Source organism: Taudactylus pleione, unplaced genomic scaffold (assembly GCF_031769625.1).
Source record: "Taudactylus pleione unplaced genomic scaffold, aTauple2 ptg000244l, whole genome shotgun sequence".
In the NCBI taxonomy this organism is placed as follows: domain Eukaryota; kingdom Metazoa; phylum Chordata; class Amphibia; order Anura; family Myobatrachidae; genus Taudactylus; species Taudactylus pleione.
The window spans coordinates 90,446-115,778 of NW_028284646.1; the positions used below are offsets into that span (position 1 = coordinate 90,446).

The 25,333-nt window shown below is 42.6% G+C and overlaps 1 protein-coding gene across 2 annotated transcripts in view; it reads left to right on the forward strand.

Annotated features, from left to right (window-relative positions):
• HMGCLL1 (3-hydroxy-3-methylglutaryl-CoA lyase like 1) overlaps positions 1 to 25,333 on the forward strand; it is a 142,093-nt gene that overhangs the window by 87,243 nt on the left and 29,517 nt on the right. The window contains exons 4-6 of one of the 2 annotated variants that reach the window (XM_088479742.1): positions 2,613 to 2,761; positions 20,060 to 20,123; positions 21,393 to 21,581. In XM_088479742.1, the coding sequence (XP_088335868.1) occupies positions 2,613 to 2,761; positions 20,060 to 20,123; positions 21,393 to 21,581 (402 nt within the window). The remainder of the gene's footprint in view (positions 1 to 2,612; positions 2,762 to 20,059; positions 20,124 to 21,392; positions 21,582 to 25,333) is intronic. The other variant, XM_088479741.1, reaches the window with a different exon arrangement.

Consider the following 25,333-nt stretch of genomic DNA (forward strand, 5'->3'; position numbering starts at 1 on the left):
GTAATTTTAATAACAATCCATATTAAAGTGAAGTATACAATTATGATTGGCACTCACATCTAAATTCCAATATCCTTATAAGCATAAAGAAGGATAAAACACACCTGGTTAACAATACAATTGTGAATTTTATTGGCAATTATATAGTGTGAGGAATTTCACCGCCAACTGGAAATCAGGGAATGTATCCTAGTGATTTCTCCCGTATAGAGCAGTCAGATAAACAGCACAAATAAATGTATATAACTGGCAACATTGACTCTATTGCACTAGGAGAGCAACAGTGTTACCAAAACATTAGCTATTGAGACAGTTATCACTATAATAGGAACAACAGCATAATAGCGGGAAGCATCAACTGCATAATAATAAATATTGAATTGAAACAAAGCATATAAAATATATGTAAAATACTTTAAAACTTATAGCTCCAACAAGGGCTGTACATGGAGAACTGTGCAATAAGATACACATAAAGACACAGACTCAGCGGTTGGTGTAATTTGAAATCACTTTATTTCCATTCTTTATACACCTTCTTGATATCTATATTTTTAATAAGATATGTAATAGGGATACAGTACCCTACCCTTTTTTATTTACAGAATATTAAAAGTTATGTTTTAGAAATTATAATATATACACAAAACATAATAGAAGTAATTATCAGCAGAGCCTATACATAAATCTGACTCCCACTCACATGCATCATCTCATACAATTACCCCAGCGGCTGGACATACACACTGTATAAAGGTTCAATCACTGGTCAGCATGCTTGTAATTAAATAAAAAATACTCTCAACAAACATAAATGGTTGCATGTTGCCTAATATTTTGCGATCCATAACATAATTATGATAGTGTGGTTCTGTGCTGGATGCAAAGTGGCTGTACAGTATTTGCAGGCAGCCGCAGAAGCCAGATTTACTACTTATTGGAAATGCAAATCTCTGTAGGGCTAATGCGATGATCCGTAGGGGTTTAAGTGAGAAGTCTCACCACCCACTGTTTTTCCATCCTTAGTACCAGCATTTGCACCTGCCCTATGCTATGTGCAAAAGATCCATCAGAAACAAGCTTCCAGTCACTTTTTCTGTGACTCAGAATAGCACAGAAGTATAGCTACTTGCCCACAACACTCCCATGACACTCATGTTACTTGCAAGAGGCAGATCTCTTGTGTGTGACCGCATCGTATCCACCCAGTTGCAACCAGAAAAGCCCATTTCATGTAAAGAGAGATCCACCCAAAATCCATCCGCCACAGAAATAACTAGAGATATGCAAAAATGCATAGATTCGCTTCTATGTTTACTAAAACTGTATTTACACTGTACAGCCATATAACATACTGCAAATGATTCAGAAACAGGAGCTAAATGTACAAATGTGCCATCTGTAACAAAGACAACGAGCTCACAGTCTCATTAATTATGTCATATATGAATAATGCTGGAAAGAGCAGAGTTTTAGGACAAACATAGGAAGGTTCTAATTAATTTAAAAGGACTTTGTAATATATGGTGTATACATCCTCATCGTGGTGTAATATATGGTGTGTACATCCTCATCGTGGCGTAATATATGGTGTGTACATCCTCATCGTGGTGTAATATATGGTATGTACATCCTCATCGTGGTGTAATATATGGTGTGTACATCCTCATCGTGGTGTAATATATGGTGTGTACATCCTCATCATGGTGTAATATATGGTGTGTACATCCTCATCGTGGTGTAATATATGGTGTGTACATCCTCATCGTGGTGTAATATATGGTGTGTACATCCTCATCGTGGTGTAATATATGGTGTGTACATCCTCATCGTGGTGTAATATATGATGTGTACATCCTCATCGTGGTGTAATATATGGTGTGTACATCCTCATCGTGGTGTAATATATGGTGTGTACATCCTCATCGTGGTGTAATATATGGTGTGTACATCCTCATCGTGGTGTAATATATGGTGTGTACATCCTCATCGTGGTGTAATATATGGTGTGTACATCCTCATCGTGGTGTAATATATGGTGTGTACATCCTCATCGTGGTGTAATATATGGTGTGTACATCCTCATCGTGGTGTAATATATGGTGTGTACATCCTCATCGTGGTGTAATATATGGTGTGTACATCCTCATCGTGGTGTAATATATGATGTGTACATCCTCATCTTGTGCCACGATTCCACAAATTATTATTTATGGGGGGGGCGAAGTTATGTCACTTTTTGACTACCAACATCAACAATTTTACCTCTTGCACATATAACTACATTGGGAAATTACCGATATTAGATTACTGTAATTCTCTAGAAAGTTTGCAGCCAAACATAACAACCGTACATTGCTAATAATTAAATACCACCTATGACTGAGTTTTTTTGTTGTGCTTCTGTTTTTATTATCATGTAATGATTGAAACAGTAGAAATGTTTAAACATTTATTTAAAATCTTACTAAATATGTGTCGCAAAGGCAAATATGTACAATGTAAGTGCAGTATTATAAACATATTTTCCATTATAGTACTGAACACTGAATTACTTTTATGCAATATTTAAAAATGTTTGATCAATACTTTACCATGTTCTTGTCTTTCAGATAGCAGCAGGAGCTAAAGAGGTCTCTGTCTTTGGTGCAGCATCTCAGACATTTAGTGAGAAGAACATAAACTGTTCTATTGAGGAAAGTATGAGAAGATTTGAAGAAGTCATAAGGTCTGCTTGCAGTATAAATGTCCCAGTACGCGGGTATTTATTTTATTTAAAAATTGATCTTTACAAAATATATATAGTAGTGATTTCTTTCTGTCTGCTAAAATTATTCAGTCTTAATTTGGTCAGAGAATCTGCCTTAGGAAAGCAATTAAGGTCAATTGTAATAGGGTGAGAGTTTAGAAAATGTGAGAGTTTAGCAGCAACCTCTCACACTATTACATTGGTCTAGTTGTATCTTCAAAATGGGAAAACATCTGGATGACAGTTGAAATCGTGAGAGTTTTTTGAGTCTGAAAAATAGGCGAGTTTGTATGTTCTCATACTCTATTACAGGACGCACAAGCAGCTTCTGCTGATTATAATGACATGCAGCATGGCTATAGTCTGTGTGCTGCTGTGGCTGTATCTGCATGCAAAATACTATGTTACTTTGTCACAGCCGCTGACACTGTAACGTAGCATTTCGCGTGCAGATATAACCACAGTCACACACAGATATAGGCATGCCACATGCTGTATAATTTTAATCAGCAGAAGCTGCTTGTGCATCCTGTACACATCACTTTGGGAATAAGACATATTTTAAGGGAAAAATTGCACGAAAAGATGCTCGGCGCTACTAAGTCGCACGGCACTCACTCATCATGTGTAATGTGACTTATTGTGCATGGAGGATAGATGTATGTGGTTGTGGACGCATCTGTAGTAATATTATAAAACATATCAAACAGATCAATTTGACTATATACTTACTGGTGTAACTGCATTTTGATAGTGTGATTTGTCTGTCACGTGGATTTCCAATTATGTAATTAAACCCTGCATTCTTCTTTGTTATTTAAAGCCAAGCTAGAATTTACACATTTTACTTACTTGTCAGTGTACAGTATGTCACAGGACAAGTATATGAGTATATGATTGTTTCATCTTAATATATAAAAACAAATGTTTTGACTCACTGACTCATCAACGTCCAGCCCAAACTCCTTGACCTAGAAACATGAAATTTGGGGACTTTTTCAAAAATCGACTCCCAAAGGCAATGAATAGGGGTAAAATGTGTCTTCTCGATTGAGTGTATTGAGTGACAAAGCAGCATGTTCCAAGTGCTGCAGGACTGTAAGCTCATTGTCTGGGACGAGAGTACCATGTAGCACAAGGTGGGTTTTGAGGCACTAAGCAGAACCCTCAAAGACATCAAGGGCAACAATGTAGTCATGGGGGTGTCACTGTGTTGCATTCTAGAGGTTATTGGCAGAAGAACATGAGGGTCCACTTGAGGGGTGATGTCTCTGCTGGGCAATTCTCCAAACTCCTACTTAAAATAGGGGACAGAGAGTATCCCAAGTCTGAGGGAAAGGTGACCATCCCTGCAGGCCTAGGCACAGTAGTGAAGACCCTAGCAGACCTCACAGCCAGGAAATACTCAAATATTGCCGATATCCAAAAAAGTCCATGGACTGGCTGTGTGAGCGTGCCATTCTGTCCTCCAAGAACGACATAGACACCGTTAATAATCACACTATACTTCAGTTGTTTGAAGGGGCAGATTGGAGTACAGGTTGTAGACTTGGTAGTGAAAATGAATGATGTGGTCCACTAACCCATGGAGTTCCTCGACACCCTCAACCCTGCTAGCCTCCCAGCTCACAAGCTTCTCCTGAAAGTGGGGATTCCAGTGATGTTTCTGCTGAAACTCAACCCACCCAAACTCTGCAATGGCACCAGACTGCAAGTAAAGGCCCTATACAGGAACATCATTGAGGCCACAGTGTTCACTGGCTGTGCTAAAGGGGAGTGGGTGTTCATAACACATATACCACTCATACTATTAGAGTACCTGTTTGAGTTCAAGAGGCTGCAGTTCCCCCTCAAGGTCTGTTTTACAATGACAACAAGTCCAAGAGGCAGACGCTGAAGGAGGCAGGGATTGACTTGAGGGAGGACTGCTTCTTACATGGGCAGTTCTACGTGGCCTACTCCAGAGTGAGCTCACCCAGCAACCTGGTGATCCCAACACCTGAGGAGAGAACCACTAATGTGGTTTACAAAGAAATCCTTAAGCAGACAAATAATGTTTACATACTGTACATCTTATAGCCGACCTTCAATTCATTCATATTAAAAAAATATATTTCAATATACACTAGCACACTCCTTTACCTCAAAGGCATAAAATGAACTAAACATATAAATTGAAATGGGATGAAGGAAATTGAAATAGTAAATATCTAAGGTCTACCTGGGAGAAACCGGGCACATCAGCTAGTGTGACATAAGTTGGGAAACATTACTACTACTGTGGTACCCCAGAAAACGGGGATCCCATTTAGATAGAAATCTGTTCCAGTAAATGTAGCCATGTGTGCCTTAATGTGTTAGTATGCATTGTCATGAAAATTTATGATTTTAATGGGTGAAATTGTTAGAATATGCTGTATGAATTGTCCCTGTAAAAAGGAAAACATGGTATGCTCCGAACCAGAGGGCCTTGGAATGCCCAGGAGCACGAGAGCAGGACTACTCCATAGTGTTGTTATGGCGGAGAAAAATACCCCTGGCTATTCGTTGGAAAGGAGCGCGGGTGAGCACGAGAGTATGCCCGGTGGATAAAAGGACCCTGTACACGCGGGGATGGCGCAGTTGTTCCTGGCTCCGCGTAGTATGAGACAGCCTTGTCGCGCTGCGCTTACCTGTTAACGTGTGAAGGAGTCCGGCTGGTGATCCAGAAAAGCGGGGTTTGCGGCTGCTTCAGATCCGGTGCTATCGCGGTCATCAGGAGGAGGCGCCTGTGTGGAGGCGGATGCAGTCATCCGGAGGGCGCGGCCGAGGCGGAGTCTAGCGGCCGACGCTGCAGGGGAGGACTGGCTCATCGAAGTGGCCGGCAGGCGGTGACAGTACAGCTCATCTGGAAGAGACAGAGCCGCGTAGAGGGTGAGCCGGGTGATGAAAGGCTGCACGACACCTATCCCTATTCAGTATTCGGCACAAGCTAGTAGCAGGCAGTGAAGGGAAGCTACGATATTAACCCCTCCATAGCTAAAAGAAACCCCAGCCTTATAGCGAACCCTGTTTTGCATCTAAGTCCTCCCATTGCCCTTTTGCATCAGACACCTGTCAGTTAAGGAAAGCATAGCAGGGATATAAAAGAATCAACCGGGGGACTGTTATCTTACCGCCCCGAGGACAGTGCAGCTCCGTCATTAATCAGACTTAAGTGAGCACCCAATTTATCCTTGTCTTAGATAAACAAGCAGACTGTCCGCAGGAGGATACATTAGAGCTGTCCTGAGCCAGGGATTGTAACAAAGTAACTCTCAGAGGTGTCTCTGATTAACTCTTATGCCAGGAAGTTACAAAGTAGCTATTACTGACAACCAGCTTAGTCAGTGGAAGATTAGAGAAAGTAATAGGGGAGTCTGTCCCTACAGCAACGAATTCATCTTGGCCTACATCATTTATCGTAAGAGGAGGAGCTAAATCAATGACATACTAAAGTTAGTATACCATACAAGTACTACAAACCCGGGCAACGTTGTGTACACCGACGGGACTTATGTTATGAACTAACCCATGGGCTTAGAACTTGCTGGCCAGTAAAGTTTAGGAATAATTTACAGCACTATATAAGTTGATTGTTCAAAATAGTAATTTGTATAATTACTGTATAGTTAAAGTAATTTAAGTAAAACGTTTTAAGGAAATACTGCGTGTGCATTAACTATTCTTTTTAGGGAATCGGCAGGAGGAGAGAATTTATTAGCCATAGACCAGGAGGCTGCGTTCCCGTATAATAAAGTTTGAACTATTGTTATAGCTGTGATGTATAGTAAATAATAGAGTAATTGTGATGTTAATGGAGTTAGTAACTTAACAACAAAAAGTATTGTTATAATAATCCTATCTCTTCTACTACAATAAAATATTTGCCTTAACACCGCTCTGTCTTACTGGAAGAGACCAAGACTTCCCATTTATACAATTCATGCATCCCAATTGGGGTTTTACAAGTGGCGTCACTAGGAACAGGATCAAGATCCAAATTAAATAAGTAAAATGTCACGGGAGCAGAGTTCAGCGGGAGACTCAAGCCACCAAAACCCGGTTATGTCTCAACTAAACCCCATAACCTTGCCCTTTTATTTCGGGGCCCCGTGGCTGCCCACTTATACTGGAGATGAACGAAGGGGAGAATCTGATGGCAATTCGTTGAGAGAATTCAAACACAAGATGCAAAGTATGTTCAGGTTATATCCCTTAACGGAAAATCAGCAGGTGGAGATATTAATCGGCCAGCTCAAGGGCTCGGCTTTGAGAGAGGTCACTTCGTGGCCCAGAGAAGAGAAACAAAATGTCAATCAAATAATTCAGAGGTTAGCCGACACTTTTGATCTGCAAACAATGTCAGAGTTGAAAATGAGATTCTACGCTAAGAAACAGCAAGTAGGAGAAACCCTTCGTAACTTCGCGTTGGGTCTACAAGAGGCTCTACGGCGTATACAGTCGGCAGATAGTAACGAGGTGCGGAACCCCGATGAAACTCTCATTAATCAGTTCATTGAAGGGTCGAGAGTGGAGGGTACCCGAACCCAGTTGCGTCTCCTACGACTACAGATGCCGAGAAATTCCTTTTTGGACTTTAAGGAAGCATCAATCAATGTCGTGGGGTGCACCCGAGATGATGAAATTTCCTTAGTAGAAATGCCAGGGTTCCAAGCAATAGTTCAGGAATCTTCAACTTCTATGGGAAGTCATAATCCAACCAAAGGAAACGCGGTACAAAATGCTCAAAATAGTTCCAACCAGCTGCATAATTTGACAAGCCAAATGGAAAAATTGGCATCAGGAGTGACAGAGATGTGCCAGGAGATAAAAAAACTCTCCAGGAAAAATATAGACCCTGCCGAGAATTCGTGGCGCACAGAGAGGAGGAGGGCAACCTCCGAATGGTGGACACCACCCCGCACTAATGGACGTCGTCCAACTGACCGATTTGACTCCTTAGGCCGCCCAATCTGCCGTAGATGTAATCAGGTTGGCATGTCGAACGGAACTGCAGTCAACCAAACCCTTTAAATGCCAATTCCCCGAGGATGGAGGACAATCCTCGGGGAACGGCAACAGAATAGACCCGACCCCTGAACAGTGGAGGCCTAAGTTTGTGGGAAAGTGTCCTGTTGTACCCATCACTTTAGAGGGAGTAGAAATGTTGGCCATGCTTGACACTGGTTCCCAGGTGACCACTATGCAATTTGACGCTTATCAGAAATTTTGGGATATTAAGCAACTTCTCCTCCCACCCCTCACATGGCTACAACTGATTGCCAGTAATGGGCTAGGAATATCCTGTAGGGGATATTGGGAGGTTGAAGTCAGGATTGGGAAGGAGGTATTACCTGATCAGGGGTGTATAGTTACCAATGTAAATGACCCTCACGCTATACCTCTCATCATTGGCATGAACATTCTCCAAAATTGTCCAGAGGAACTGATATCAGTCTTAAAAATCGAACTGGCCCGAAAGAATTCTACTGAACGACAAGTGCTGCAACACACTATTAAGATCATTCAGGGTCACCAAAGATTTGCCGCACCAAATGGAGAAATTGGAAAAGCCAGGGTAGCGGACTCAAAGCCTGTAATTTTACCACCAAATTCAGAAATAGTGATCTGGGCTAAGGCACGATGTGGGCCACAAGGGACCGACTATGAAGCCATTATTGAACCGAATGAGAGTACCGGTAAAGAACCTATTGTTGTGGCCAGAACCCTAGCAAAGGTGGTTGGTGGCCAAGTACCTATACGTGTCCTGAATGCAACATAACCATCATATTCGATTATTCCATCACTATCCCATTGCAAAATTGTCACTAGTCACCTTCCAAGAGGTAGTTCACCCAGGCTTTGCTATAGCGCAGCACCATATAATGACAGGGGTGAGTAACCCCATGGCCGAGGAAGAGGTGTGGTGGAAAGCTATACAAATCGGGGATGAAGAAACTTCGGAAGAAAAGAGGAATGGAGTCCTTCGCTTGGTGCAAGAGATTCCCCTAGCCTTTAGCGCTAATTCTTCCGATTTTGGGAAGGTCGATTGTGTATTGCATCGGATTCCGACGGGCACCAATGCACCCATTAAAGAAAGAAACCGACCCTTAGCCCCGGCCTTGTATCAACCAGTCAGAAAGATGCTGCAGGAAATGAAAGCGTCCGGAGTAATTAAAGAAAGTCACAGCCCGTTGGCGGCACCCATGGTTTTAGTAAAGAAGAAAGATGGACAATTGCGATTTTGTGTCGACTACCGCAAATTAAACAACATTACTCATAAAGACGCCTACCCACTTCCGCGAATTGAAGAGTCCCTGGCAGCCCTTAAGACCGCAAAGTACTTTTCCACCCTAGACCTGACCAGCGGTTACTGGCAAGTACAAGTCGCCCCAGAAGACAGGGAGAAAACTGCCTTTACCACTCCCATGGGGTTGTTCGAGTTCCTAAGGATGCCCTTTGGGCTCTGCAATGCCCCGGGAACATTCCAGCGACTAATGGAGCATTGTTTGGGCCACAGGAATTTCGAAATGGTTCTGCTGTATCTGGATGATGTAATTGTTTTCTCCAACACTTACGAAGAACATCTTAGCCATCTAAGAGAAGTCCTGGAGCAGCTCGTCAGATACGGCTTAAAAATAAAACCGTCCAAATGTCATCTACTCAAGCCCCAGGTGTCCTACTTAGGATACATTGTAGGCGCAGAAGGAATTTCCTCCGATCCCGACAAGATCAGAGCAGTACGAGAGTGGCCTGCCCCGCGGACCATCCGTGAAGTTCGACAGTTCTTGGGCTTCGTGGGGTATTATAGGCGCTTTATCGAGCACTTCGCAAGCGTGGCTGCCCCTATTCATGAATTATTGAGAGGAGTCCCGAACTCAGGTCGCACGCGGAGTGTCCCAGTGATGTGGACTTCCTCGTGCCAAGAAGCGTTTGACCGTCTGAAGATACTTCTCACTGCAGCACCATTATTGGCCTACCCTGACTACGGCAGTCCTTTTCTGTTATATACGGACGCCAGCAGCCAAGGACTGGGAGCGGTACTTTCACAACGGCAAGGTGGGATAGAGAGAGTAATCGCCTACGCCAGCAGAAGTTTGAAACGTACTGAAAGGAACGACGCTAATTATAGCGCATTCAAGCTGGAACTGCTGGCATTGGTTTGGGCGGTCACTGAAAGATTTAAAAATTATCTGTTGGCCACCCCTTTTATTGCCTACATGGACTGCAACCCGTTGGCTCGCCTACAAACAGCTCAACTAGGAGCCCTCGAGCAGCGCTGGGTCTCCCGCCTGGCCAATTTCCCGATCAACATCCAATACAGGAGTGGAAAATTGAACACCAATGCGGATGCTTTGTCTCGAATTCCTCACCAACAAGAGCAGCTGGAAACCGAAGATGCAGAAGAGTCAGTAGAGATGCCGTTATTTTCTTCAAAGTTAAATTCGGCACCACAAAAAGTGACAAAAGTGACTAAGCTCAAAGACGACACCGCAACTCCTTGGCTGAAAAGGCAAAAAGAAGACCCCAACATCCAGCTACTCAAGGAACAGATACAAGGTCACAATCCGTTGACTGTCGAAGGAAAGAAAAATGCCCCCATAGAGTTCTTGAAGTTGTGGAAGCAACGAGAACGACTGTCGATGCATGATCGGCTCCTGGTTCGGCGTAGCATTGATCCTAAGACTCATTTTAAACTAATGCAAATTGTCGTACCCAGTAAGGCTGCCATTTCTATCCTGAAGGCATACCATAATGACTCGGGTCACTTTGGCTGCAAGAAAACGGAGAATAATATCCGGAAACGGTTTTACTGGGTCAACATGCGACAAGACATTGAGAGTTGGTGTAGCAAATGCATTCCGTGCACACTGAAGAAGAACGCTCCAGTCTCACAAAAGGCCCCTTAGTCTTCAATTATAACATCTCGGCCATTGGAAATAGTTACGTTAGATCACGTGAAATTAGAACGAAGTCGTATAGGTTATCAGTACGCGTTAACCATAGTAGATCATTACACTAAGTACGCTGTCATCTTACCAGTACGGGACATCACTGCAAAGACTACTGCCGAAATCTTTTGGAGGGCATTTGTACGGCCGTATGGATACCCGGAAAAGATTCTTACAGATCAAGGGTCAGCCTTCGAATCTCATTTGTTTCAAGAACTGTGTATGTTATATGGCTGCAAGAAAGTAAGAACTACCGCCTATCACCCGCAAGGGAATGGAATGTGTGAGAGAATGAATTGAACTCTCATAAATCTTCTCCGAGCCATCCCGTTACCACAGCGAACTGAATGGCCTGTCCTTCTAGCTGAACTAGTATACATCTATAACAATACAGTCCATCTATCCACCGGATTTACTCCCTATTACCTGCTGTTCGGGAGACAGGGTCAGCTCCCTGCGGATGTACAATTGGGCATATCTTTAGAGAAAGGACCGAATGCCACTGTACAAACTGAATGGGTCAGCGAACATCAACGACGTCTGAAAGTAGCACATGAATTAGTCCACGAACATAGCAAATTGGCCCGACAGCGGCAAAAGGAAAACTATAACCAACAGGCCCAGGCAGAAGCATTGGAGATCGGATGCTGTGTGTGGAAGAAAAAGAACCAGCGTATTAGTAAACTGGATCATTACTGGGAAAATGTCCCGTATATTATAACTGGAAAACCTAAGGAAGGCAAGGCCTTATATTACATACAAAGAGGAAACGGAACAGGCCGACAGCTGATTCATCGAGACCAACTAAAAAAATGTCAAGATCAAATCAATGACCCCAAAGATGTTGTGAATCCTCCCGACAAAAGACCCAATTCTCATTCCAATGAAAGCTCTGACAATCACATGAATTTGTTATTGAGTATGTATTGGCCGATCCACTGTATTGGACACCAACCGGAGCCTGGCTCGCTCCCCCCGGAGCCCTTCAACCCCTTCCGCAGTCAGCCTCACAGCGATCAAATCCTCTCTGAGGTAGCAACCTCAAATCCGGAAAGAGAGGAAGACACAACAGTAGTCAGTTCACCCCATTTCGAACCAAGACGGTCAACCAGAAGTACGAAAGGAAGATTGCCGCTGCGATATCAACAATAAGATTTGTTTGATAAAAGATTAGAAAAAGTTAAATTCTGTGTGATGAAGAATGCGTGAGGACACGCCTTATTCAAGTAGGGAAGAATGTGGTACCCCAGAAAACGGGGAACCCATTTAGATAGAAATCTGTACCAGTAAATGTAGCCATGTGTGCCTTAATGTGTTAGTATGCATTGTCATGAAAATTTATGATTTTAATGGGTGAAATTGTTAGAATATGCTGTATGAATTGTCCCTGTAAAAAGGAAAATATGGTATGCTCTGAACCAGAGGGCCTTGGAATGCCCAGAAGCACGAGAGCAGGACTACTCCATAGTGTTGTTATGGCGGAGAAAAATACCCCTGGCTATTCGTTGGAAAGGAGCGCGGGTGAGCACGAGAGTATGCCCGGTGGATAAAAGGACCCTGTACACGCGGGGATGGCGCAGTTGTTCCTGGCTCCGCGTAGTATGAGACAGCCCTGTCACGCTGCACTTACCTGTTAACGTGTGAAGGAGTCCGGCTGGTGATCCAGAAAAGCGGGGTTTGCGGCTGCTTCAGATCCAGTGCTATCGCGGTCATCAGGAGGAGGCGCCTGTGTGGAGGCGGAAGCAGTCATCCGGAGGGCGCGGCCGAGGCGGAGTCTAGCGGCCGACGCTGCAGGGGAGGACTGGCTCATCGAAGTGGCCGGCAGGCGGTGACAGTACAGCTCATCTGAAAGAGACAGAGCCGCGTAGAGGGTGAGCCGGGTGATGAAAGGCTGCACGACACCTATCCCTATTCAGTATTCGGCACAAGCTAGTAGCAGGCAGTGAAGGGAAGCTACGATATTAACCCCTCCATAGCTAAAAGAAACCCCAGCCTTATAGCGAACCCTGTTTTGCATCTAAGTCCTCCCATTGCCCTTTTGCATCAGACACCTGTCAGTTAAGGAAAGCATAGCAGGGATATAAAAGAATCAACCGGGGGACTGTTATCTTACCGCCCCGAGGACAGTGCAGCTCCGTCATTAATCAGACTTAAGTGAGCACCCAATTTATCCTTGTCTTAGATAAACAAGCAGACTGTCCGCAGGAGGATACATTAGAGCTGTCCTGAGCCAGGGATTGTAACAAAGTAACTCTCAGAGGTGTCTCTGATTAACTCTTATGCCAGGAAGTTACAAAGTAGCTATTACTGACAACCAGCTTAGTCAGTGGAAGATTAGAGAAAGTAATAGGGGAGTCTGTCCCTACAGCAACGAATTCATCTCGGCCTACATCATTTACCGTAAGAGGAGGAGCTAAATCAATGACATACTAAAGTTAGTATAACATACAAGTACTACAAACCCGGGCAACGATGTGTACACCGACAGGACTTATGTTATGAACTAACCCATGGGCTTAGAACTTGCTGGCCAGTAAAGTTTAGGAATAATTTACAGCACTATATAAGTTGATTGTTCAAAATAGTAATTTGTATAATTACTGTATAGTTAAAGTCATTTAAGTAAAACGTTTTAAGGAAATACTGCGTGTGCATTAACTATTCTTTTTAGGGAATCGGCAGGAGGAGAGAATTTATTAGCCATAGACCAGGAGGCTGCGTTCCCGTATAATAAAGTTTGAACTATTGTTATAGCTGTGATGTATAGTAAATAATAGAGTAATTGTGATGTTAACGGAGTTAGTAACTTAACAACAAAAAGTATTGTTATAATAATCCTATCTCTTCTACTACAATAAAATATTTGCCTTAACACCGCTCTGTCTTACTGGAAGAGACCAAGACTTCCCATTTATACAATTCACGCATCCCAATTGGGGTTTTACACTACTACTCACTATAAGTTACATACAGCATCTCAAACTTTTTTATTCAAAACAACTAATTTTCTGCAACATAGCACCATTTACATTTTCTACATTTCTGCTATAGTAAGATGTATCTATCACATCCATTTGTAAGATTAAAATATACTGTATATCTCATGTCTGACACTCAAGAAGCTATTAGGGATGAAGGACTATTTAAATTTTTTGGAGCATTTCCAAGTCTTTAATTGTATACAATATATTGTTGAGACATCATGAAGAACAACACATTATAACCATCTGGTCTATCTGCTCCTTCATACTGTTAAGAACAATTTTCTTGTAGACATAATCAGGATTTATAGAAGAACCCTTTTTATTTGTGATACAAAAATATGTTTACAGAACAAATACCTGTATGTGTCTATCAGTCTTCAGTGTACACTAAAATGTAACACAAAAAGTAACACAAATAATAAATATATACTGTATAGTTTTTAATTTTCACAGGTAGGGTAAAAATGGGTCATAATTGATCTCTGACTGGTGACAGGATTGGGAAATGTACAGCATATTATGTATACAACCATATATAAGGCCAAAAATACAGATGCTTGATTTAATTTCCCTATTTAACTAACCCCCATTTTTGGCCTCAAAATATCAGATGACTAGGGTCTGATTCATTACGGATTGTTATTGCGATCGCAACTGTGATTATGCATGCAGATCCACTGCGAAAATATGCTAATGTTTGTAATCGCAATGTCGTCACAGCCATCTGTAACACTTAGCGAAATAGCAAAACCATCAGTAACATCGAGTACCATCGCAGCCTCACGCACAGTTGCACAAGGTCTGACCTTACTCAGAAATTGCTAAGCTCAATGCACGCAGTGAAAGCCCAAGCTGCGTATGGAATCACAGTGGCTAATTTATGCATGCCGATGTAACAGCATTCAAATGCACTGGCACGCCTGTGTTTCTCTGAGAACCCAGTCACCACCCCTAAATGCTCACTTCCTGTCAATCTCTCTGCGATGAGTCTACGTGGTCACTGTGATCGCAATCCAGTGAGACCATCGTGCACTGCGATGCATATGCATGTGCAGAACGCAACAATCGCCCGTCTGTGTGCGTAATAGGTAATTAATCAGGTCCTAGATCTGGACTTTTCTAAGATCTTGTCATATGTTAGTGAGTCTTCCAGCTTATGTGACAACCAGAACTATTAATTCAAGCTTTTCACAGTCTTGACAGCTATCAGGTCTTCTGCAACATAAATCCAGCATAACCTTTGGATAGGTCTTCTGCAGCAACATGGAGACATGGCCATTCAAACTGATCCTTAAAACAAAAGTTCATGTCATTTTGTCATTATCCTAGACACGGGAATGTTTCGCAATAAAATTTTGTGATTGCTTTGCCAAATTTAATCAATATATTCCCCTGACTTCAGAATCAATTCTGGATTTATTTCAGCACTATGTCCTGGTCTGTAGAAGCTGTTTCTATTTGATTGTTTTTACTGCATTTTTTTTATGTTTGATTAAGTCTATCGTTTCTGTCTTCATGCAGATTTAACAATTGTTATAGACTAAAACCATACGCTTCTTTTTATACATATTTTGTACATGCATTAGTTATAATATCTAGGGTTTGGGTATAGCGTAGTTCCTATCGAGTCTTTTATCCCCAAGTCTGATGTCTAGGTGTCATCCTTGGCTCTGCTCTCTTTCTCTCCCCATATCCCGTCCACTGCATATCTCTTGTAGCACCTAATAAATAAAATATATAATAATATTCAATTAATCAATCTGCAGGTTAGCATTGCATTTCCTACATTAAGGGGTACATTTATCAAAGTTTGATATTGCTTTTGATTTTATGTTCGATTTAGCTCACCTGAAATCGAATCAAATTGAATGTAGAATCAAAATCCTAAATTTACAAAAAAATGGATTTTGTAAGCCTTTTCTAAATCGAATTCGATGTGGTTCGATTTTGACTAGTGATTTCTTGTTCGATTTTGGATGCTCATGTCCAAATCAAACGCAAAATCTAACTTAAAATGCTTAAAAATAATAGACCTGTTTCATGCTGGCAATTTTAGTATGAGCAGATGCCAGTTACACAAAAACATGCACAGAACCATGAGATCCATACATGTTTCTGTGTGGAAAAACATATAAAAAGTGTAAATTCCCCCCAAAAAATGAGGTGAGGTCCTCCCCTAAATGCACAAGCAGAACTGGGCTTTTCTGTGCCGGTCCTGGTTTTGGAAATATGGGAGACAAAATGAGAAGGGTTCCAACATATTTTTCAAAACCAGCACTGGACTCTTTCTAGTGGGGGTGTGGTGCCACAGCCGGGGTACCTATTTCACCGGGTCCCCAGGCCAAAGCATTATACCAGACCACTGGTCAGCCTAGGCCATGGATCACTGGGGAGGTTATGACACCACCAAAATTGGCAACACCCTCTCCAGGGCACCCCAGGCCTGGACTGATAGCTCAGGGCTAATTCGGCAACCCCGGCAGGTGGGTGCCTTGTTGATTGTGTATAAAAATATTAAAAGATAACATTGTCTTTTACAATAGAACTATAGATCCCAGCTAGCCTCTCCTGCATGCTTTTACTTGGAGAACCACAAGTACCATTCTGGGGCATTAATGGCCCACTGGTACCTCTAGTTCACCTGCAAAAGAAATATTAAAATAAAGATAAGACTCATACACCGTGACAGTACAACTTTATTACACTCACACATACTCACCTACAATTCCTGTATACATCCTCTTCTCCATGTAGGCATCCACCGTCTTGACAAACCAAAAAAACAAATAAAATGTGTACCCCACGGACAGTACCGTCCTCAAGGACGGCACTTCCCCAATGACAGCTCAGCCGCAACATTTCACTTAGAAATGCATGGGCTTAAGCATTCATTCGCTGAAAGAGACAATGAACGGTTCCCACCGTCGACTTCAATGGTGAGAGCTGCTATGTAACCTTTAGAAAGTGTATATTATAAAAATGTATGGTGATAGATATTGCAGGTTATGGGAAAACCTCCTCAGTGAGTTAAGAGTCAATGGAAACTCTCATATACTTCAGAGATATATATGCAAGGATCCAGCTTCAATTGTAGTTTGTACTGACTATCTGCATTATAACCTCCAAATGGTAGTTCTGTAGGGTATGCAGTCAGGAAGCTGGCGGACGTAATCCCGACGGCCAGCTTCCCGACTGCTTTATCCCGGTGAGGGTTAAATGACAGGCGTCTAAATGTAGGGCCTGTCATTTTACCGACGCTGGGAGACCGGCACCCTGCATCCTGATCGAAGTGATGCCGAGCGCCGCTGCGGACAGCCGTGGGGGGAGAGGGGTAGGTTTAGGGCCCTGGGGGGGGGACTTAGGGTTAGGCACCCCCCAGGAGGTTAGGGTTAGGCTAGGGGGAGGGAGAGTTAGGGTTAGGCAACCCCGGGGGGGACTTAGGGTTAGGCACCCCCCCCTGGGGAACTTAGGTTTAGGCGGCTGGGAAGGGGAGGCTAGGTTTAGGCACTTAGAGGGGGGGTTAGGGTTAGGTACTGGGGGGAAGGTTAGGGTTAGGGTTAGGCAATATTGAATGCAAATCGAATGTGAAATCACACAAAACTCACAATTGAACATTAGTAAACATACCCCTAAGTTCCTGACCACTTGGGTTCCTCCAGCCTTTAAGCCTTAAAGGAATCTTTCTTTCTCATTGGTGTGACCATTTGAATGTGAGATATGCATGGTGCCAGTGTCATTTTTCTGCTTTTGCTGTTTAAACTCAACATTTTTTTTATTTATTGATAAATTTTGCTATTTATATTTGCAGTATCAGAATTCTACTCATTTCATTGTTTATAAGGGGCACTACTGTGGGCATTGTTTATAAGGGGCACTACTGTGGGCATTGTGTATAAGGAGCACTACTGTGTGTCATAACGTGACTAAGGGACACTATTGGTGCAATGTGAATCAGGGGCACTACGTGCAGTGTAATGTGAATAATATTGCATTACTATGTGGTTTAATTTGAATTGGGGATACTATTGTGTGACCCTACCCCTTCCCCTTCCTTCAGTGTGCACTGTAAAAAATTGGAGGGAGGGCACAAATTTAAAGTTTGCAGTGGTGCGCCGAACACCATAGCATCGGCCCTGAATACATATACTGCCACTATCATTTTTAAATAGCCACTACCGCAGTAGATACCCAACATATCTTATCACTGGCAGGGGTTACTTTAGGTGATAATAGTGCTACTGACAACATCAACACCTCACAGGGCAAATTTAAAAAAAAAGCTTATTTATCTGGCGAAAACAACTACTTTGCTGGAGATAGAGCTATTTTTCTGTTTGATAAATAGATCACTACATTTGATAGATGTATGCTTATAAGCATATAGCTTTAACAAGATAAAAGAACAAAGCCAATGAATAATCTTATAAAGACATTAAATATGCAACAAAGTGTCATGTTTTGGAAATAGAAAGGCACATGGAAAAATGCTCAGTATTCTATCCAGATGTCAACAATAAACAATTTCTCAAGTGTAATATAAAATAACCAAAAACAGACTTAAAACTAAATGGAAATATTATAATGAAAAACATACTCTAATGTGCCAAACTATCTTACATCAAAAGTAATATGAAGAATTTCAACAGTTTTGAGCTTTCTCAGCAGTAGTCTAAGCTGACATATAACACACTTGTCAACAGTACACACCATGCTTCCTTACTTAGCAAACTTTATTAACATAAATATTCTACATGCTCTATTTGCTTATATAAGTGTGTACAACTCTGCAGGCTAAGGGGTCGATTCAGACCCGGAGGCTAAGCTGCGCTCTCTCGCAGCCAAAAGAGGTTGGGTCTGCAAATTCCACGATCGCACTGTCTGCTGTAAGGATGCCCTGTATGTCTTAGAGAGCGATGGCAGAGCAAATGCATGCCAGTATAAAGAAGCCCACTTTCCTTTCTTAACACACGTTATCTCCAGGAAGTGTATGATTAATCAGTAACATCGAGAGCCATCGGAGCTGCACTCAGCGCTTGAGGTAGACCCTACCCCACCGCAAACACTGCGATCACTGCAGGCTGAAATACAACCAAGTGATGTGTACAATGACGCATCTTTGCTAATTATGCACACCCATAAAACTCAGTTTTGACGGCCAGACACGCCTGCGTTCGGAGCACTACTCCGCCGTTCACAAGCACCTTCCCCTGTTACCACCCACAAATGCCGCATTCTGTCACTCAAAGTAGTGCTCAGTCTGTGTATTATGAGCGCACAATTCCCGGGTGCAGTGACTGGTTTGCTCATACGTACTTTGATGCAAACGTACGATAATCGCCCATAGCGTTCATCCACGGCTTAGCGTCCAGGTCTGAATCAGGCCCTAAATGCTCTGCACTATTGATGATAGTCTACCAGTATACTGTGCCTCCACTCCTCAACAGATTGATTTATTTGTTTTTCCCCTAAATTACAGACTTCCAAATTGTCTTCTTGCTTGGATCAACATTTAATTTTTCAGCTTTAATTCAGATTGATCCACCACCAATGCCCAATTGCATCTGTTAGACTTGTAATTTTGAAATAATAGTATTCATACTGTGCCTGACTCAGTGGTGCCTGCTAACTGCATGCAATGCAGATACTCCAGCAGTTTGCCAATGTACTGCTCATGCATCAGAGCAGCACTGCACATGCCACCCGATGGTTACCCCAGAAGACACAGAGTGAATTTGAACACAAGAGTCCTGAATTTCAGTGAGTGTTCCTGGGAGGTAACAGGAGGGTGGTCAGGCAGGCAAGGGCGTGTTGTGGGTGTGCCACTCACAGCCACTAAACCTTAAGATGCAGTAATGCAGACACAGGATGCATTAGTCAGATGGAGAAATTGCACCTGCCATGGTGCAAGTTTCAATGGTGTGAAGGTGCATCTAAAGACGCAGCAGGATGGATCAGCGCTGCAGCCAATGGGCTCAGTATCAGCCACTGCATTAGCATAAAGACACAGATGTGACTGCAGCAAAGAACCCTCTCCATAGACAAATTACAGTAAGAAACTCTTAGGTTTCCTTAGGTGACAATTCACCTATCATTCACAAGCTCTTTACAAGTCCCTGGCTGAAAAGCTGGATGTTCTTTAAGGACACTATACATTCACAGTTGATGTCATTGCTGTTTAGTTTATTGACCTGGGTGTAAACTGGCAAGTAATGAGGCTTGAGCGACAGCTTTATAGTTATTTAGTTGAATTGCTCTTTTATATACAAACATTTTTACTTAATGTCTGCATGAAGAAACTAGTTGTGTATGTGTGACAGTATCATTGTTGACTTAACAAAACTTTCTCTTTACAGCTATGTGTCCTGTGTATTAGGTTGTCCTTATGAAGGACATGTTGAAGCTTGTAAAGTAGCTGAGGTAAGAAACTTGCCATAAAAGTGGATTCATAATTTTTCATATTCATGGCTTTTTGAGTTCTCGTTTAAGTTTATATTATGATATTTTTATAAGAAGTATAAGAGAAATATAAACAAATAATATTTTTTTCCAGTATCTGGTCAGGCTTACGGCAGACCCATGAAAGTTGCAATTATTAGAGTATTTGTGCAGTTTTATTTGGTACTTTACTACCTTTTTAGTTGAGCAGATCTCTTAAGCAGACCAAATTTATTGACTTATGTCCCTATAGTGATGGCAGAGAGAACGGCAATAGATTGAACTATCTGGATAGCCAGTAAAACCTGTGTCGTAAACAGCCTGAAGTGTTTGGCTGACGAGTAGCAGTTATTCATCTATAGCAAGTGGTCCTGTGTATACAGTAGGCCAAAGGGGAACTGGGCTAACAGCGAATTGTCAGAGGGCTAATAACTCACTTTTGAAAGAATGGCAAAATTCTTCATAGCAATCAATATCTCTAGGCAATGTCCTGTATTTCATAAAAACTAAGATTTGCAGCATGGACGAGGACTATCACACTGTATTGTCGCATTAAGTCCAGTGAATTGCACGCCAACATTTCTTTTCTTTGTTTCATTGCTGCTGTTGTGCAGTAGTAGTATTAACAAATCTCCTTAGGTTGAGCTTATCTAATTACTGAATGTGTGAAATTAGATAACTGCAGTAATTCTGGTTTCAACCTGACAATTTTCTAGGCCCAAACGGAAAAGTTGTTCAAAAATATATTTAGGTATTAAAAAAACACAAAACAGTTTTTTATCATGTACATAAGTGTCAATGTGAATCTGGTAATTTTGTTGCTTTTTGAGTTTTAGCATATATGTTTTTAAGTAATAAAATTTGAGCCACAATTTTAAGGAAATCTGCTAATGAAATAATGTAGACCATACATCTACTGGCCGATTCTCCATTCTGCTAACGCCGATCCGCTGATCAAAAACGTAGATTGGCGGACATCAATGATCGGCGATCCGTCGGGGAATCAGGGAAATTCAATAAAAATCCCAGACTCGCTGATTCCAAACACATTTTCGGGTTGGAATTGGGGAATCAAGACTGATCCCCCGACCCCGGAATGGGCAGAATGGGGAATTGCCCTATTTTAAAGAAACCTTTATTCTCTGTACATTCACATACTGTAAATAAGTAAGTAGTAAGGTTTTCATATCTGAGTTTTTTTTTTTTATAAATAGACTAACAAATCTACAAATTGTATAATCTATTACTCAGGTATCAAAGAGATTGTACGGTATGGGTTGTTATGAGATCTCACTCGGAGACACTATTGGAGTTGGGACACCAGGTAGCATGAGGAAAATGCTTGAAGCTGTGATGAAAGAGGTGCCAGTCCATGCCCTGGCTGTTCATTGTCATGATACTTATGGTCAAGCTCTTGCCAACATACTTACAGCAATACAGGTATGTATAGTATTTCCATACAGTGCCTACAGTGTACACAGGGTCATACAAGGTTACAAGTTGCTGACAATGGAAAGTGCATAATTAAATACAATTTGTTTGAAGTAACAAGTGGAACTTTGTGTTCCCTAACATAAAGAGCTTACAATTAAATGGTATAAAACAGTCATGTTATGGCACATAATAACTGCATTTAGTAACAAGTGTACAGACGGTCATTCAGTACAAAAAGTCTAGTATTTGATGTCATAGTTGAACCCTCAGCTGGCAGTTGAAAGCTGCAGTAGAACTTTCTTGACAAGTGGTACAGTAGAGATAGACTCTGGCCTGGGGAGTGGGAAGGTCGGCAATGGGCTCATTGTAAGCAGTCGCTGTGTGCTTTTCTACATAGTGGAGTGCCTCCCAGAGCCCCCCAAAATCTGTAAATGGGTGCCATTGTGTTCCCTGTGCCTCGTGTTTCTGGTGGTGGCAACGGTCGCACACCATGCACTACCACCCTTGTTGTCTGCCTAGTTCATGCATAGGCTTAATACTCTGCGAAATTAAACTTTACAAACACATGGTCTCATTCAGACCCGCTCGCGAGCGCAGTATGCTCGCAAGCGGGTTGATGGTACCCAAATGCGCATGCGCACGACGAAGGCAGCTCCGTCGTGCGCATGCGCGAGACCTGGCGAGCGACGGGGAAGCCGTCGCTCGGGGTCTCGCACCAAAGGGGACGTGCTGTCGATGGTGAGTAACAGCACAACCCCTTTGGTGGGCGTGCCGGGGCGTGGCTGCCCAGACGGAGGTGTTCCCATGGGAACGCCTACCATCTGGGTCCGGCCCCACTGACATCACTAGTGATGTCAGTGGGAGTGATTTTTGCTCTGATAGAGCCAAAATCACTCCAGGGCTTGCGCGAAGTGAGACCCTACCGTAGGGTCTTGTCGCAAGCCCGATGGTCGCGATGGTCTTGGCCATCGTGACCATCATCATGGACGCTCACATAAGCTGTGGGTGGTAACCCACAGCTATGCGAGCGTCCAGGAGGACGCACCAAAAAAAAAAAAATGCCCTGATTCAGAGCAGGCACTCTTTCAGAGTGTCTGGCTCTGAATCAGGCCCACAGTGAAGAAAGACAAAGCATATTCGAAACTTGACCCTTGTATTATCGGAACCTAAAAAGAATGGTTTATTGTGTAATGAAAATTGATTTGCTTAAAATTTTTCTGCAGCTCTGCTCATCTACAGTTACTATTGCATCTAACCCTTAATATCTGCACATCCTGAGGGTATGATGATTTGTGGGTATACTCACCTTTTCTGACACAGGTCATCCAGTATCTAGCTCTTCAGGAGCATAGTTCTTGGTAATTCCTATCAGGAGTTGATTTGGGAATCCACTGTCCAATTAAAAGGTAGTAACGGGTCGCTACCTAATGAAATGTGTACCAAAGAAAAAGGTCAAGGCACTTGGAGCATGTATTAGAGGACAACAAATAATATGTATAAGGTAGTTCATTAAGAAAGGTTACAAGAGCTTTGATAACGGCAGGACAGAAGTTCAAGATGAGCAGCAATCCGGCCAGCCCAGCACTTCCACCACAAATGACAATTTGTGCCGCATTGAAGGTCTGATTCAGATGCATTCGAGTTAGTGATATTGCTGATGCATTTGAGTTAGTGATATTGCTGATGAACTGAACGGCTCGATTCAGACCCGCTCGCTAGATGCGTTCGCTCGCAGCCAGCATATGCAAATCTGGCAAACCCACAGCAAGGCAGGCGATCGCACGGCAAGGCATTATCACGCCCACTATGTCTTGGCGTGCAATCTCACTGTGTATGCAAACTCCCACCACCCTGTCTTAAGATGCCCACTTATGCACGTCATCTCCAGGATGTGTATGCAACCATCGGTAACATCAAGTACCATCGGAAGCGAACGCAGCACTTGTGGTTGACCATACCCTACTGCAAGCACTGCGAGCACTTCAGTGTAAAATTCATCCAAGTGACGTGTACTATGATGCTGCATCTTAATTATGCACACCTCTGAAACAGCGTTAAGACACATGGGCACGCCGGCATTCACACCACCACTCCCCTGTTTTCATCGACCAACCCCTGTCACCACCCACAAATGGCTTGTCCTGTCACTCATTCAGCCAGGCTGTCTATGCGCAGCAAGCAAACGCTTCTCGATTGCATGGACTGTTCCGTGCAGACGCACTGTGATGTGTACGCATGCACACAATGCAAACATCAGAAGTCTTCATGCAAACGCTTCCTAGCGATCGGGTCTGAATCCAGCCCTGTGTACAGCTAGGATGATATTGTTTATTGTGCACTTGAAATGGTACCATAAGGAGGGAGTGCAGTTCCTGCAGTTATTGTTACAGGTGATGAAACGTAGGTACATCATGTGACACCAGAGATGAAGCAAGCATCCATGACATGGAAGCATGTCACGTTCCCACCTTCAAATAAATTCAAAATTACTCTATCAACAAGGAAGGTCATGTCAACCTTGTTTTGAGACCACAAGGGCGTGCTTCTTGTTGATTTCCTCAACAAGGGAGATGCTTGAATTGAATTGACACATTGAGTTGGTTGTGGAGGACAATTCACTGAAAATGGGCTGCTGTGAACAAGCGTCAAATTACGATAACGTCTATGATAACGTCAGGCTACACTCATCCAACCACATGCATGAGTTGTTACGGCACTACCATTGGGAGATACTGGACCATCCTCCCTACATGCCTGACCTGGCAGCGAGAAATTTTCTTCTCTTTGGATCATTGAAGAAGCACCTGGGTGAAAGGTGATTTGCAACCAATGGTGAAGTTCAGCAAGCCAACATGTTCTGGCTTCAGGTGCTTGGCACTGATTTCTTCTATGCCAGGGTAGATGACTTGGTGTACCATTAAAACAAATGCTTGAAGACTTTGTAAAAAAAATAATCTGTACCAAGACCATACTATTGATTATATGTATGATTTGAATACGAGTTGAATAAATTTACACATTGAGAGGTCTTATTACCTAATTTATTGAACCACAGTCGTAGATTGACAAACAAGTATTAACTTTAAATAGAATAATAATATTGACGTAGGTTATCACTGATGGGTTGGGTATGAAGTCCCAGCTGTTGGGGTGCCGCTGGTCAGAATACCGACAGCGGCATCCCGACAGCCAGAATCCCAACACCCATAGCAAGTGACGGTGAGTACTTTTCTAGCCCCTACCCTAACCCCTACCTTAACCCTAACCCATCCTCTCCAGTGCCTAACCCTAACCCCTACCCTAGTGCCTAAACCTAACCTCCCCCTTCCTGAACCCTAAACTTAACACCCTAACAAAACAATACTTACCTTTGGGATGCTGGCGGTCGGGATACTGGTGCCGGGATCCCGACCTTTCGTGATTTCGGTGGCGGTATTCAGACCATCGGCATCCTGCATGCTGGGATGGCTGACTACATCTCATCACTGACAAGTGAATACATTTGTATGAAGATTAGCAATGACATAAGGCAGATTACCATAAACCTTGAAGATGAAATGCCGTATTATATAATTGTGATAATTTAATGTACAGCTGATATGTACTGATGTAACCATTCATATTAAAAACTCCACACTCTTAGCCAGCAATAAAGCAGATTTGCTTAAATGGACCTAATATTGTACATGCAGTACTAGCATTTTGACCTTCGGACACACACACTCAAATTACAATACTAAGTAACTACAAATATCTAC